We start from the raw sequence: 12,934 nt of genomic DNA on the forward strand, positions 1-12,934 counted from the left end.
TAAATCTTTCATTTGACTGATTATCTTAAAGGGTCTTTATTCACACATGAATGAAGTTCCTTCTTTCACTACCTGACACTCTTTGATTGTGCCAGTGTTGGGAGATATTTTCTTCTTTCACCATTATGTGCTCTTCACTAGCAGGCTATGTGTGACAAATTACTGTAATGGGAATAAGTAGTAATGGAAATTGCACAGAGAAGGGGAGCATATAATTATTAATTCTGTACTTCTTGCTAGCCTGACTAAGTAGACTGAAGTGTTTTAAGGGCAGTAAGACTCGTAAGTTCTTCCCAGAACTTTTTGGTTACTAGTACATTGTCATTTCTGTTTGTAATTTGCCATCTGTTGTTTCTTATTTCTGCTATCTGTCTGGCAGAGTTACTCTTCAAAACACTGTTGTAATTAATATATAAAATAGAAATTCAGACCACATTATGTAAAGTGCTTTTGACTTAACAATTTGCTGGCATTCTGGCATGAAACATTTAATAGTGAAGGTGTTAGTATTAAATCTGTTTCTTATTCTTGTTAGGGTGGCAATAGATACAGATGTCAAAGGACTGACTTTTACCCACAGGGGCAGCATTGGGAGATCTGCAGTGTTCAGTGTTAGCCACAATGCAGAAGGCAGATGATGCTGTTCTGAACCTTTCAACTTCAGCACAACTTGCATTTGTTATGCCTCCATTCTTTGAACCTATCAAAAATCCAGGTATGACTGTGCAGTTGGGTCTGCTTTTTCTATAGATATCTTGTTCAAAATTTAATTTCAGATATGGTGCAGTATATAGTATTTAAAAAATTATGTAAAATTGGCTGTTCTTTACCCATTATTTGGGCTTATGACTACTGCACTGACATGTGCAGAATTAGTTCTGCTTATCTTAGGGGCAACGTATTTGAAGGTGAAGAGTTCTTTATGTCACTTTAAGGGATAATGTTTGTCTGGGGTCCACCAGATCAACATCAGACGAAATTTCAGTCTGTTCTAATTTGTAGCCAAATGTGAATTATCTAATTGATAAGGATTTTAGTTAGATTGTCTATTTGGTATCAGATGAGGGAAGTTCTGTTTTGTGATTAAAAATTCTTCTATGTTGTCTGACAATAAAGTTCGCGAACTCATTGTGGTAAAAGTGCTACATACCTCTTTGCTATATCACTGTGGTTGCCTTGAAAGTAGTACCCTTGGGAAGCTATGCACTGATGCCAGAGCCCAGTCCACCCTACAAAACAATTTTTGAACTGGTTTTATGGAATGGCTTTCAGAGTTGCCAGTGTATTACTCCTGATGTAATCAGTGTCATCAAAATGCCTCAATAAAAAGTCAATGGCGCCTAGATCCGGTGAATGGAAAGGGGTGGGGTGTTCCAGCACAGTTACTTGTTTACTAGCTACAAACTCCCTCAGAGGCAGTGCCATGTGAGCAGGTCCTTTGGGACCATTTTTGCACACACCTTCCTCATGTCAGGATCTTCAGTTAAGATTTTCCTAACTGTTTCTTTGTTGATGTTTGCTTGCTCTGCTATGCTGACAGTCGGCTGATGATTTTCACACACAGTTAAGCAAGCTTCTGGAATGTTTTCTTCAGTTCTTCTTGTTGCTGGCCATTGTGAACTCTCTTCATCAGTGGCACTTTCTCTTCTCTCAGAAAATGCGTCACCCACTTGTAAACTGCTGTTTTCTTCATAGCATTATCCCCATAAATTTGCACTAACATCTCTCTGATCTCGTTTCTACTCTTGCCAAGTTTAACAAGAAATTTAATTCAAGGTCCGACATTCTCATAATGGCACACAAAACACACTCAGACAATAATAGACGCCACTCAGAAAAAGACTGCCATAGATCAACAACAACATAGGTGTGTAATGCTGATATGTCAACATCATCAAATGATACTGTGGTTCCTGTCCACTGCTGCCACGGTAAGCACATGGTGGAGATGTGTTATCACTACTGCTTTTCAACTTTGCTTTAGAATATGCCATTAGGAATGTCCAGGAAAACCAGATGGGACTGAAATTAAATTGGACACATCAACTGTGCTTCTGTGCTGATGATGTGAAATCTACTGGGTATTATATAGATACCATAAAGAAAAACACGCAAACTTTAATTAACGCTAGTAAGGAGGTTGGCCTAGAAGTAAACACAGAGAAAAACTAAGTATATGTTTTTATCTCGTCACCAAAATGCAGGGCATAAAGATAGGTAAGAGATGTTTTGGAAATCTGGCACAGTCCCGATTTTGGGAATGATGATAACAAATGTAAACCTGATTCAGGAGGAAATTAAGAGGAGATCGAATTCGGGTAATGCTTGCTACCATTCAGTCCAGAACCTTTTGTCTTCTCATCTGCTGTCCAAAAACATAAAAATTAGAATATGCAAAACCACAATTTTGCCTGTGGTTCTGTATGGGTGTGAAACTTGGTCTCTGACTACCATCACTTATTATGGGCGTTTTAACATAGGTGTGCAGTTGGACGAAACATAGATGTCGAACCCCCGCGAACGATTTAAATCCCTTGACGAAACATACACGTCAAACCGCACTGAGTGGTTAATTATTGACCAGCAGTGGTCTACCAAACAACAATCAATTTTGTTTCCAAGGTAATATAGTCAGGCTTAATCATATATCAGAATGTAAGTGCAGTGTCTTTGCACCATTTTTTTATATACAGTGGAACCTCGCTTAACGAGCACCTCTCATAACGAGTAATTCGCATAACGAGCAGAACAAATTGTAAAATTGTCTTGCTTAACAAGTGACGTTTCACATAACGAGTGACGAGAGAGGAAGTCCAGGATCGTGCGCTTGCTACATCTGTCTGTGTTTAGCACTCGTTCCGTTAGCATCTTATTGTTGCTTATGATCACACGTTTTTCAAACTTGTGTTCAGACATATTATTTGTGATTTCTTTTTGTGCAAAGTTTAATAACCCTTGCAAAGATGTCCCCGAAGAAAAAGCCTCAAAAGACAGCCATAAGAGAATAAAAATAACCGTAGAAATGAAATGTAAGATGATCGAAAAAGCATAGGAAGGGGTTACCAAGAGAACCCTTACTTCTGCTTGGAAGAAGCTTTGGCCGGAGAGTGTTGTCGAATGTGACTTTGAGGGGTTTGAGATAGTACCTGTGGAGCCTGTAGTCAATGAGATTGTGTCTTTGGCCAAGATCATGTGGCTGGAGGTGGATAACAATGATATCGATGAGCTTGTGGAAGAGCACAGCCAAGAGCTGACCACCGAAGAGCTTATGGAGTTGCATTGTGTTTCACAGCAAGAAGTTTTGGAGGAGAGTTTGTCAGAGGAGGAGGAGGTAACAGCAAAGCAACAATCTTGTGGCACAATAAGAGAAATGCTGAAAGCATGGGAGACTGTTGCATCGTACATTGAGAAGTATCACCCTAATAAAGCAGTGGCTATGCGCGCTACAAATTTATTTAATGATAATGCTGTGTCGCATTTTCACTAAATTTTGAAGTGTCGGCAAAAACAAATGTCTCTAGACAGCTTTCTAGTAAAAAAGAATTAGATATGTATCATAAATAATAAACTAATTATTTCAATTTTTTTTCCTGCAAATCGAATTTGCATTCAAGGTTGGTTCATTCCGCATGGAAGAAAAGATGAAGATGATTCACGCTCCTTAACAATGTATATATAATGGAACGCATTATCGTATTTTACATTAATTTATATGGGAAAAATTGTTTCGTTTAACGAGTGTTTCGTGTTACGAGTAAGATTCTGGAACGAATTATGCGAGGTTCCACTGTATTTTGCTATAAAATGTGATGTATTTTAATGCATTTTGTTGTGTCTAGTTGTAATGCCAGTGGAATACTTTCCATATTTTGATGGGAAGTATCTGGCAGTCGCTGCATCTCTCAATGGTGGCAATGCTTTGGCAGCATTTGTTCGTATGGTACAACAGTGGACTCTCGAACTTGGCTTTAATGTAACACAATGTGAGTATGAACTGTTTTGTTACTAAGAAAGTATAATGAAAAGGTAATAGGATGTTCAGGGAAGAACTTACTATGTCTAATTTCCTTAATATCATTGTTTTGGCTTAGCAAGAACCTTAATTTTATAATTACACAATTCAGTCATGGATATGTATACTAATTTAAAAAAAATTCTTAATGTGTTAAATCTGCACAATATAATTTTTAAATTTTGCACCATTTTTGTATTTGTAGTTCTTGGCACAAAAATGTTTCATGCAGATTGTATACAGGTGTCCCAGGTGTTTGGTGCATTACTTCACAAGCGTACTGAGGGTTCCCAATAGGACAACTTTGAAATAGGAACCCATGTCCGCAAACATAAAATAGCGCTAGGGTGGCATTTAATATCATTTTGTTTAAACTTGGCTTCTCAATGTTGAAGAGCATGCACAGGCGTGTTACCCCCTCCAAATTCTTAAGACTCACCTGGTAGAGTAGATACTGGAATTGATGCCCTCCATTTTCAATGCATGCGATACATCGATGAAATAAACTTTGGTGCACCCTTTCAAATATTCCGGGTGTCTCACGGATCATGTCACATGCAACAGAATTCCGGCCAACAGCTCAAATTCATTATCCACAGGCATGTCGTAAATCAGGCTTTTCACATGGCCCCAAATGAAATAGTCCAGAAGTGTCAAGTCTGGGGATCGGGGTGGCCAAGGCACTAGGCCTCCTCTTCCTATCCAACAACCATGAAAAGCAGCATGCAGGTAGTCTCGTGATACAATGCTGAAATGTACTCATTCTCTGTCATGCTGTATCCACATTTGCCTCCGCACAATCAGTGGCACATCTTCTAGCAAAGTCAGAAGGATACGTTCCAGGAATACCTTGTAAAAGGGCCCATTGAGTTGCAGTGGTAGGAACAAAGGCCCAATCAAGTGATCGCCAATGATGCCCACCCAGACATTGACAGAAAATTGCGCTTGGTGGTAACCAACTACAGTAACATTGGTGTTTTTGTCAGCCCAAATGTGGCTGTTTCGACAGTTGAACCAGCCATCCCTTGTAAACTGCACTTTGTCTGTGAATAACACGTGATTCAGGAAGTTGGGCTGATGTAAACACTGGTTCAGTATCTACTGAAAAAATTGAACTCATGGTACGAAGTCAGCTGGACCTACGTCGTGTACTTGGGTTGGATGATACAGATAAAGTTGTTTGTCATGCAGGATCCTCCAACCACTTGATTTTGATGTCCCCAGAATCTTGGCAATGGCACGAGTGCTGGTGGATGGCTGTTCCTCTGTGCAATGCAGTTCGACATTGAGGCACCAAGTTTAAACAAAATGATTTTAAATGCTGCCCTAGCACTGCTATTTTACGTTTGCGGACATGAGTCCCTATTTCAAAGTTATTCTATAGGGAACTCTCAGTACACTCCTGAAGTATGGCACCAAACTCCTGGGACACCCTGTATATGTTAAAGATATACACTCAAGTGTTAAAGGTCATGGGATAGCAGTATGTAAATTTATTTTTAAGTGGCACCACCATCCCTTGACAGCTTAGGAATGCCCAGAGCAGTATCAGTTGTGAGGTGTTCTCTCGTGAGTCAGGTTGAACCCCGGCCAGTCTGCTCATGGCAAGCTGATGTGAATTATCGGAGTTTGAACAGGGCATGATATTGGGTGCCAGGTGGATGGGACATTCCATTTCCAAAGTTGTGCGGTCATTCAACATTCCTTGATCCACGGTGTCACGTGTGTACTGGGAATACCTTGTGGAAGGCATTTCCACCCAGTGTGGACAGTGCAGTCGCCAACCACAGGTGCTTAATGATCGTGACCAGTGGCATCTAGGTAGAATTGTCCGTGGTAACAGACAAGTGACACTGGCTGAAATCACATCCACATTCAATGCAGGAGGTACCCGACACATATCCAGCAGGTCAGTGCAGTGTTCTTTAGCTTCTATGGGATATGGGAGCAGAAGACCGACCAGAGTGCCTCTGTTAACACCACGACACTGGACACAGTGCCTCACCTGGGCTTGTGATGTCGCTAATTGGACCCTGGAGGATTGGCAACATGTGGCATGGTCCGATGAGTCACAGTACCAGCTGTTTCAGGCGGATGGTAGGGTTTGGGTGTGGCGCAGACCCCATGAAACCATGGTCCCCAGTTGTCAACAAGGCACCATGCAGGCTGGTGGTGGTTCCATACTGGTGTGGGGTGTGTTCATGTGGCATGAGTTGGGTCCGCTCGTCCACCTAAACACATCATTGACCAGTGACCGCTATGTTATACTGCTTGGTGACCATTTGCAGCCCTTCATGGACTTCATGTACCCCCACAACGATGGCATATTCCAGCAGGACAGTGCACCGTGTCATTGGGCCGGAGTTGTCCAGAATTGGTTCGAGGAGCATTCTAGAGAGTTCCGACGAATGGTGTGGCCACCACGTTCACCCGACACGAACCCAATCAAGCATTTATGAGACGTGGTGGAGAGGTCCATTCGCACCCAAAATCCTGTACCTACAAATACCAGGGAGCTGTGGGCGGCTATCCAGACGTCATGGCTCAACATCTCTCCAGAGGTCTTCCATCCACTTGTGGAATCGATGCCACATCGAGTTGCTGCACTTCGCCGGGCTAGAGGGGGTCCTACACGATACTAGGTACCTATCCCATGACTTTTGGCACTTCAGTGTATATCTCCATACAGATTTCAGAGGTTACCTTCACTTGTTAAATGACAGTCATGAATCAGGTGCAGGTCTTTTTGTACATAAGAGAATCATGTCAACAGTTAAGAGAGTAGATTTAGTTGTTAGTGATAGGATGTTGTATGTAACAGTAAGAGGTTGCTGGTGTTTAGCTGCAGGGTAATGGGCCAGATGAGGAAGGGATGTTCTGGAAACATAAAAAATCTTGTAAGAGGGAGATATTTGAGGGAAGTTATCAGTTTTAGGTGATCTGTTTAAGGGAAGAATTTATAAAAGATCAGGGTTTGGAAATTATCACTGCTGTTGTTCATGAGTAATATATGATGACTAAAAGGAAGTCTCTCTTCATCCATGTGAATGAGAATAAAATGTATGGATTTTGCATGTATTATATTGGCAACTCTGATATGTATGATGTTAAATTCGGCAGCCAAAATATGGGACACAGTTATGAGCCTGGGAGAACAGGACTCCGCTGTATCATCCTTACGGGTTGTGCCAACTTTGCTGGGAGAACGTCATACACCTGAACAGAATGCATCCATTTTAAATGTTGATCCAGGTACCTTAGGTTTGGGCCAGGTATTTCGAGCTGTATGCTCTGGAATCATAGAAAATTTACACAGGTAAGTGATGAATCATATTTATGGCCAGACTTGAAAATAGCACAATTTGTATATTGCTTGCCTGGTTAGGTAGTCAAGTCACTGTAGCAGTTAATCAGTATATAGGTTTCCCTTATACCTTTAATACTTTCAGATTTTTTCTTGTTTTCTGTATTTCTTTAATGCAACTTGCCATTTTGTGCACTGCTTTTCCACCCTGCTGCTCTTTCAAGTGTCTCGTTTAAGTAATTGTCTTTTAACTGGTCCCTGAATTCTTATTAACTTTTGTATGGCCATGACATTGAATTCTGGAACTGGCTGTTGGTTGGATTAAAAAGTCGTCTGTGTTTTTTGAATTGGACATATCAGAGAGAGACATTTACAGGAGGTGCCATCTTTTGGCTAAGTTTTAAACTGCTAGTTCAGTGCTTCTGTCAGCAGATGATACTGATGTTTTAAAAGCATCACAGTGTGCAGCCCCAAGGTGTGTGCTATTCCATTTTCCCAGGGAAATCTATAGACAAGCTGGGAAATGTACTCATTTCATAACAGTTCTGGTGTGTTCATATTGTTAGTGCCTTATTTGTGAACGCTTCCTTTTGATGATGTTTTATACACAGTGTAAAATTGATGATTTCGAACAGAAACACAGATGAATTGTGTATTTTAAAAGTTGTTATACTTTTTACACCTCAACACACCGATTGAAATCTTGCAAACTATATGTAGAAAACATGGAAGCAGAAGCCCATGTGTTGTACCAGATAAGGTTATATAGATATCAGCCTTACATCTACCATATCCATTAATAGAAAACATCATTGTAAACAAAAGAATATGTATGTTATTGTCCGGGTATCCATAACAAATAATTACTGGGTTGCAGATTTAGACGAAGCTGTTTATTGGAGAATTACGCCAGGCGAAACTACAGGCAATTATCATGTATGATAATTATAACACTTCGTAACTGCAAACAATGATTACACTCAAATGTTCCTTGTAACTACACCACATGAAGGTGGTTTCTCCTCTTGCTTCTCTCTCTGACCACTGATCTGATTTCCACCCTGGTCTGATCGCCTCGGATCTGATCTCATCTGTTGCAGTCTACCCTCTTAAAGTAGATCTTCATGTACTGCCAAGAGAACACCTTGTCCAAGGGTTCTCTCTGTATTTGATGCAGCATTGGCTAGCATATCCGGTGCTGCAGGAACTCAACAGTTCGGTCTCTGTTGCTTAGGCAATTTCCTAGGTAGTAGCGGTCTGCCTGTTTTAATTGCCACTGAATTACGCGTTCTTATTGTAGCTGTTGCATAGCAATGGACGTCATATAGTGCCACGCCACATTATGTTACCATTTGTACTATAGCCTTTTTCATCCTTCAGTTGTGAATGCAGTGATTACTGTTTTCAGTTAACAGGCAACTTAATAGGTTGTGAAATACGTAGTAGAGTCATTAAGTTCGTGGAATGTGGTTTTATTGCATCATACAAGGTGTGGCAATAAAGAACCCGGATTACTTTTATGACTCATTTCCGGCCACNAGGTATTCACATACACTTACACAGCTCCACATTGGCCCTCAGAATAGTTGCCGTTGGCTGCTGTGCAAGTCTGCCAACGTTGATATAACTGCCGAAAACATTGCTGAAACATATTGGCAGGAAATTCCTGTACGGCGTCTCTTGTGTCATTGACGATGACCTCGGATGACTGAAATCTATGACCACATAGCTTTGCTTTCAAGCAGTGAAAGAGAAAGAGATTGCATGGTGTGAGATCAGGTGAATACGGAGGGTGTGGCCTGTTGCCTTGCCAGTTCCTCTTGCACAAGAACAGAGCGATGTGCAGGGGCGTTGTCGTGTAGCAACAACCAATTCTTCCTACACCAAATGTTTTGCTAGGGGATTTGCCTAGGTTTTGGCAGAACTTGATGTTTGCCCATTCAAACTTCCACATTTTTTATTTCTGCCACTTGCATTTAACTGCAGTTCACAATAGAGGTCGTAGTTCTACTTACACTGTTTGCACACAACTGCCTCTTGCTGTGATGAGAGATGAACCAACAGAGCGTCATGTCGTGCCTCAACCTATCCACTTAGATATCAACTTAGAGCTGACAGTCCAGGAAAAGCTGTGCCATGGATGGGCAGGTCCATTCGTGAAAGTAGAGGGGTGTTGTGATTAGTCATTCGTCTGCATTCAGTGTGAGCAGACATCCCAAGAGCGTTCTTCCTTGTACAGTCAAGTTAAAAAGCTTTGACTCTAGGAGTCATATTTGAGTGTATTATTCTCTAATTACTGAATTAATATTGTGACGCGTTACCTTACGTCCATCGCCGCACAACAGCTGCAATGGAAATTGTTGAGTTCCAACAGGGACAAATCGAATACAAACAGACTGTTGTGAAGGCGCGTTCCCAAGGCAACGGATTGCCGAACACGTGAGTTTGGAATAGGCACTTCCATGGTAACACAAAGAACAGGGAGCCGTTGCATAGACAATGCAGAAGCAACGAATGTGTCTCCCCAGAAATGAACTACAGGGAGTTTGTTGCACCCGTTACGTAACAGCGGACAATAGAAATGAAACAGTGAGGAATGGTGTCTGGTATCCAGTCTGCAGAGTCCCTACATAAGCCTAGAGCTACAGAGACAGAAGACAGCAAGAAGTCAGTATTGGGAGGGCCGTCGCCGAAGACAGTCGAGATCCAACCACAGCCAAAGATCGTTGAGACGTCGCATTGAAGTATTGGGCCAGAAGTCAAGTGGTGACAGTGACAGTATTTTATTTTATTGTTTATTTTTATTCGTTTATTTTCTTTTTTGTTTATTTATATTTGTACATTTTTTATATCTCCTTTAACATGCCACCTACACAAATTAAATTGATTGGAAAAGTGTTGCGTTCACAATCAAGAGAAATTGTTAGTAATGTATATAAGTATATGAAAGAGGCTGGGCCAACAATTACAGTGAAGAACATAGGAGTGGAAGTAGCAAAGGCAACAGGTGTATCGGAAAGACCTAGGAAATCTTCACTAGCCACTTTGGACGACATTGAGTCTGTCATGCGAAGAACAATTAATGACTTCTACACAGTCGAAAAACGGAGACCTACCCTGAAAAAAGTTCACGAAAAGTTGAAGAAAACGTTAGATTTTCAGGGATGCATCTCCACATTAAAGAAAATTATTTTGAAACTGGGGTTCCGCCGGAAGAAAACAAAAAATAATTGGACATTGCTGGTGTTGCCCCTTTAGAATAGACCCTTGTAATATGTAAATAAACTCTTCATGTATATAACAGTGAAAAGTGTATAATAGTGTAGTGCATAACAGTCTGTCATTTGGCACTTAAAACTTAACATCGGATGTGTGAACATGAACAAGAATAAACCACCATCACTATGCAACACAATGAGGTAGGAAGTTATTTCCTTTTGAGAACGTATGTACTGCATTCCCTGCCACACTTGTCGGCATGCTGGAGCTCTCCCCGCCACTGCCAATACTTCTCCTACCTCACGTCGGAGGACTGTCACCTTTAAGTGCTATAGTGCACTACAATGACACTTTGCGGCAATTCCACGAACTTATTGACTATACCCATAATGTCACGTAGTATGTTGGAGCCAGAGACAGTCTTCAGAATGTCAAAGATTTGTTCTATATTGAAAGTACCGATTGTCAAAGAAAACTTAATTTGATCTTCTGTTTTTTTGATGGTAGTTCATATTTGCTTTGAGAACCTGTACTCATTAAGTATGGGAGATATATACAAATTTCCCATAATGATGTGTCTTGTAAATGTGAAGGTAAAGTTATTCATGTGGTGAATTAAGCACCATGCCTTGAAGACATCTGGGAGAATGGAGGTACAGTTTCACCATTCTTACTTAGTAGGAAATGAGAGTGGTCAGCTTCATGCCCGTGCCACTTTTCCCCAGTGAAACAGCCCATGGTGCCCATTGGGTGGGTTTGTCAGAAGGCCAGTTTGGGTGCTATGGAGAAGACAACTATCTTGCGCCTGCCAGGAATCATGCCTTAGTTCCTTGCTCATTCAACTCATAGCCAAGTCACTATACTGACTGAGCTGTCCCTGATCCTAGTGTGGCTTGTCATATAAAATTAATCTGTGTGTAAATGTTTTAGCATGATGCCTCGAGAGATGCTAGTGGCTTCCAACATTTCAAGAATAATTGGTATTGGATCTGCCCTCACACGCAACAAAGTTCTGCAGAAGGAGGTCCAAGATTGGTATAAACTTCCTGTTGACTTTGTGTCGGGAGGTGACGCTGCCATGGGAGCAGCACTGGCAATGATAGCATGCCAGTAAATTAAATTTTGCTGTAAAACAGGGCTTGTGAAAATCTGCTATTAAGACAGCTGATAAAATCTAAATAAATTTTTGTTATAATGGGTATTTATATTATTGGTTCAGATACTGAAATGATGCACGGTGTGGTGCAGTTAGGATTCTGAAGGAATAGATCATATATGTTCTAGTACTGCTCACATTGTTTGTAACTGTGTTAGACCTGTCACTGTGCAAGTTTTGCAGGTCACTTCACACTCATTCTTCAGTTATCTTCCTCGCACCAAAAGAAGAGTAGTCTACAATGTCACCACATTATTTTGCATTTCTGTAAAAATATTTAATGAAATGTGCATTCTTTAGAGTAATCTGTCACCAGAGAGAATTTTACAACCAATACTCAGCTTTATTACTATAGTGATAACTTTAGGTTTTATTTTATTATCCTTATTTTGCTGTAACCTTGTTTATTGTGGCAACATTGGCACTGTAAAGAATGAAGGTCTCATGCCTTAGCATTGAGCTGTGAAACCGTATGAGGAAAGTGGAAAGAAAGCTCCATATATTCTTAACCTTAGTGCTAGTGGTAGGTCAGTGACCAGTTGCACACACCAATCAGGGAAATAGCTCCCAATTAGCTCCAGTGTGAAAGTGTTGGCAAATTGTACCCCAGTCAGCTAGCCCATTGTTAGTCACTTTACTGACAGTTGTTCCAGTTCATTATATACTTTTATTGGCTGTAATGAGAACTCGGTCAGTTTTGATACTCCATCAGTTGTCATAAGAGCATTTCACTGTGCATGACAGTAAAGATTACACCCATTTATACATATCTGTATATGAATCAAATATATACCATTACAGTATTTATGTATCAAGTACTGGTAACTAGATTCTGTACACTTCTTGCATGTGTGATACTATTTCTGTACTGTGGTCTGTCTGGCTTTAAGAATAGACTGTTGCTCTAATGGTAATAACATTGTGATCCATTGGTATGTTTCTAAACTTACAAATACTTTGGCCTTTGTACATTTTGTAGAAAAGAAGCAGTAGCCATTCTCTGTCAACACACATGCCATTTCATTGCGATAAAAAAAGTAACAAATTTTTGGAGTGTGCCAGTAGACTGCTGATGTTTATTAAGAGGGAAAACTAGACACTGAAAGGGGAATCCATTACATTTAATGAGGAGGGCTCTATTAATCCTAAAGGGAATACATTATTATTATTATTATTATTATAACAAATGTATAAGCATAATCTCAGTGGATAAATTATGAGTTGCTTTCACTGCTATCTTATG

At 40.5% G+C, this 12,934-nt stretch overlaps 1 protein-coding gene across 3 annotated transcripts in view; it reads left to right on the forward strand.

Annotated features, from left to right (window-relative positions):
* LOC111861497 (sedoheptulokinase) overlaps positions 1-12,934 on the forward strand; it is a 28,838-nt gene extending 15,904 nt beyond the window's left edge. For all 3 annotated transcript variants that reach the window (XM_023846137.2, XM_023846145.1, XM_023846153.2), the window contains exons 5-8: positions 581-715; positions 3,840-3,983; positions 7,133-7,328; positions 11,466-12,934. In XM_023846137.2, coding sequence (XP_023701905.1) covers positions 581-715; positions 3,840-3,983; positions 7,133-7,328; positions 11,466-11,649 — 659 coding nt within the window. In that variant the 3' untranslated portion in view covers positions 11,650-12,934. The remainder of the gene's footprint in view (positions 1-580; positions 716-3,839; positions 3,984-7,132; positions 7,329-11,465) is intronic.

Source organism: Cryptotermes secundus, unplaced genomic scaffold (assembly GCF_002891405.2).
Source record: "Cryptotermes secundus unplaced genomic scaffold, Csec_1.0 scaffold126, whole genome shotgun sequence".
Lineage (NCBI taxonomy): Eukaryota > Metazoa > Arthropoda > Insecta > Blattodea > Kalotermitidae > Cryptotermes > Cryptotermes secundus.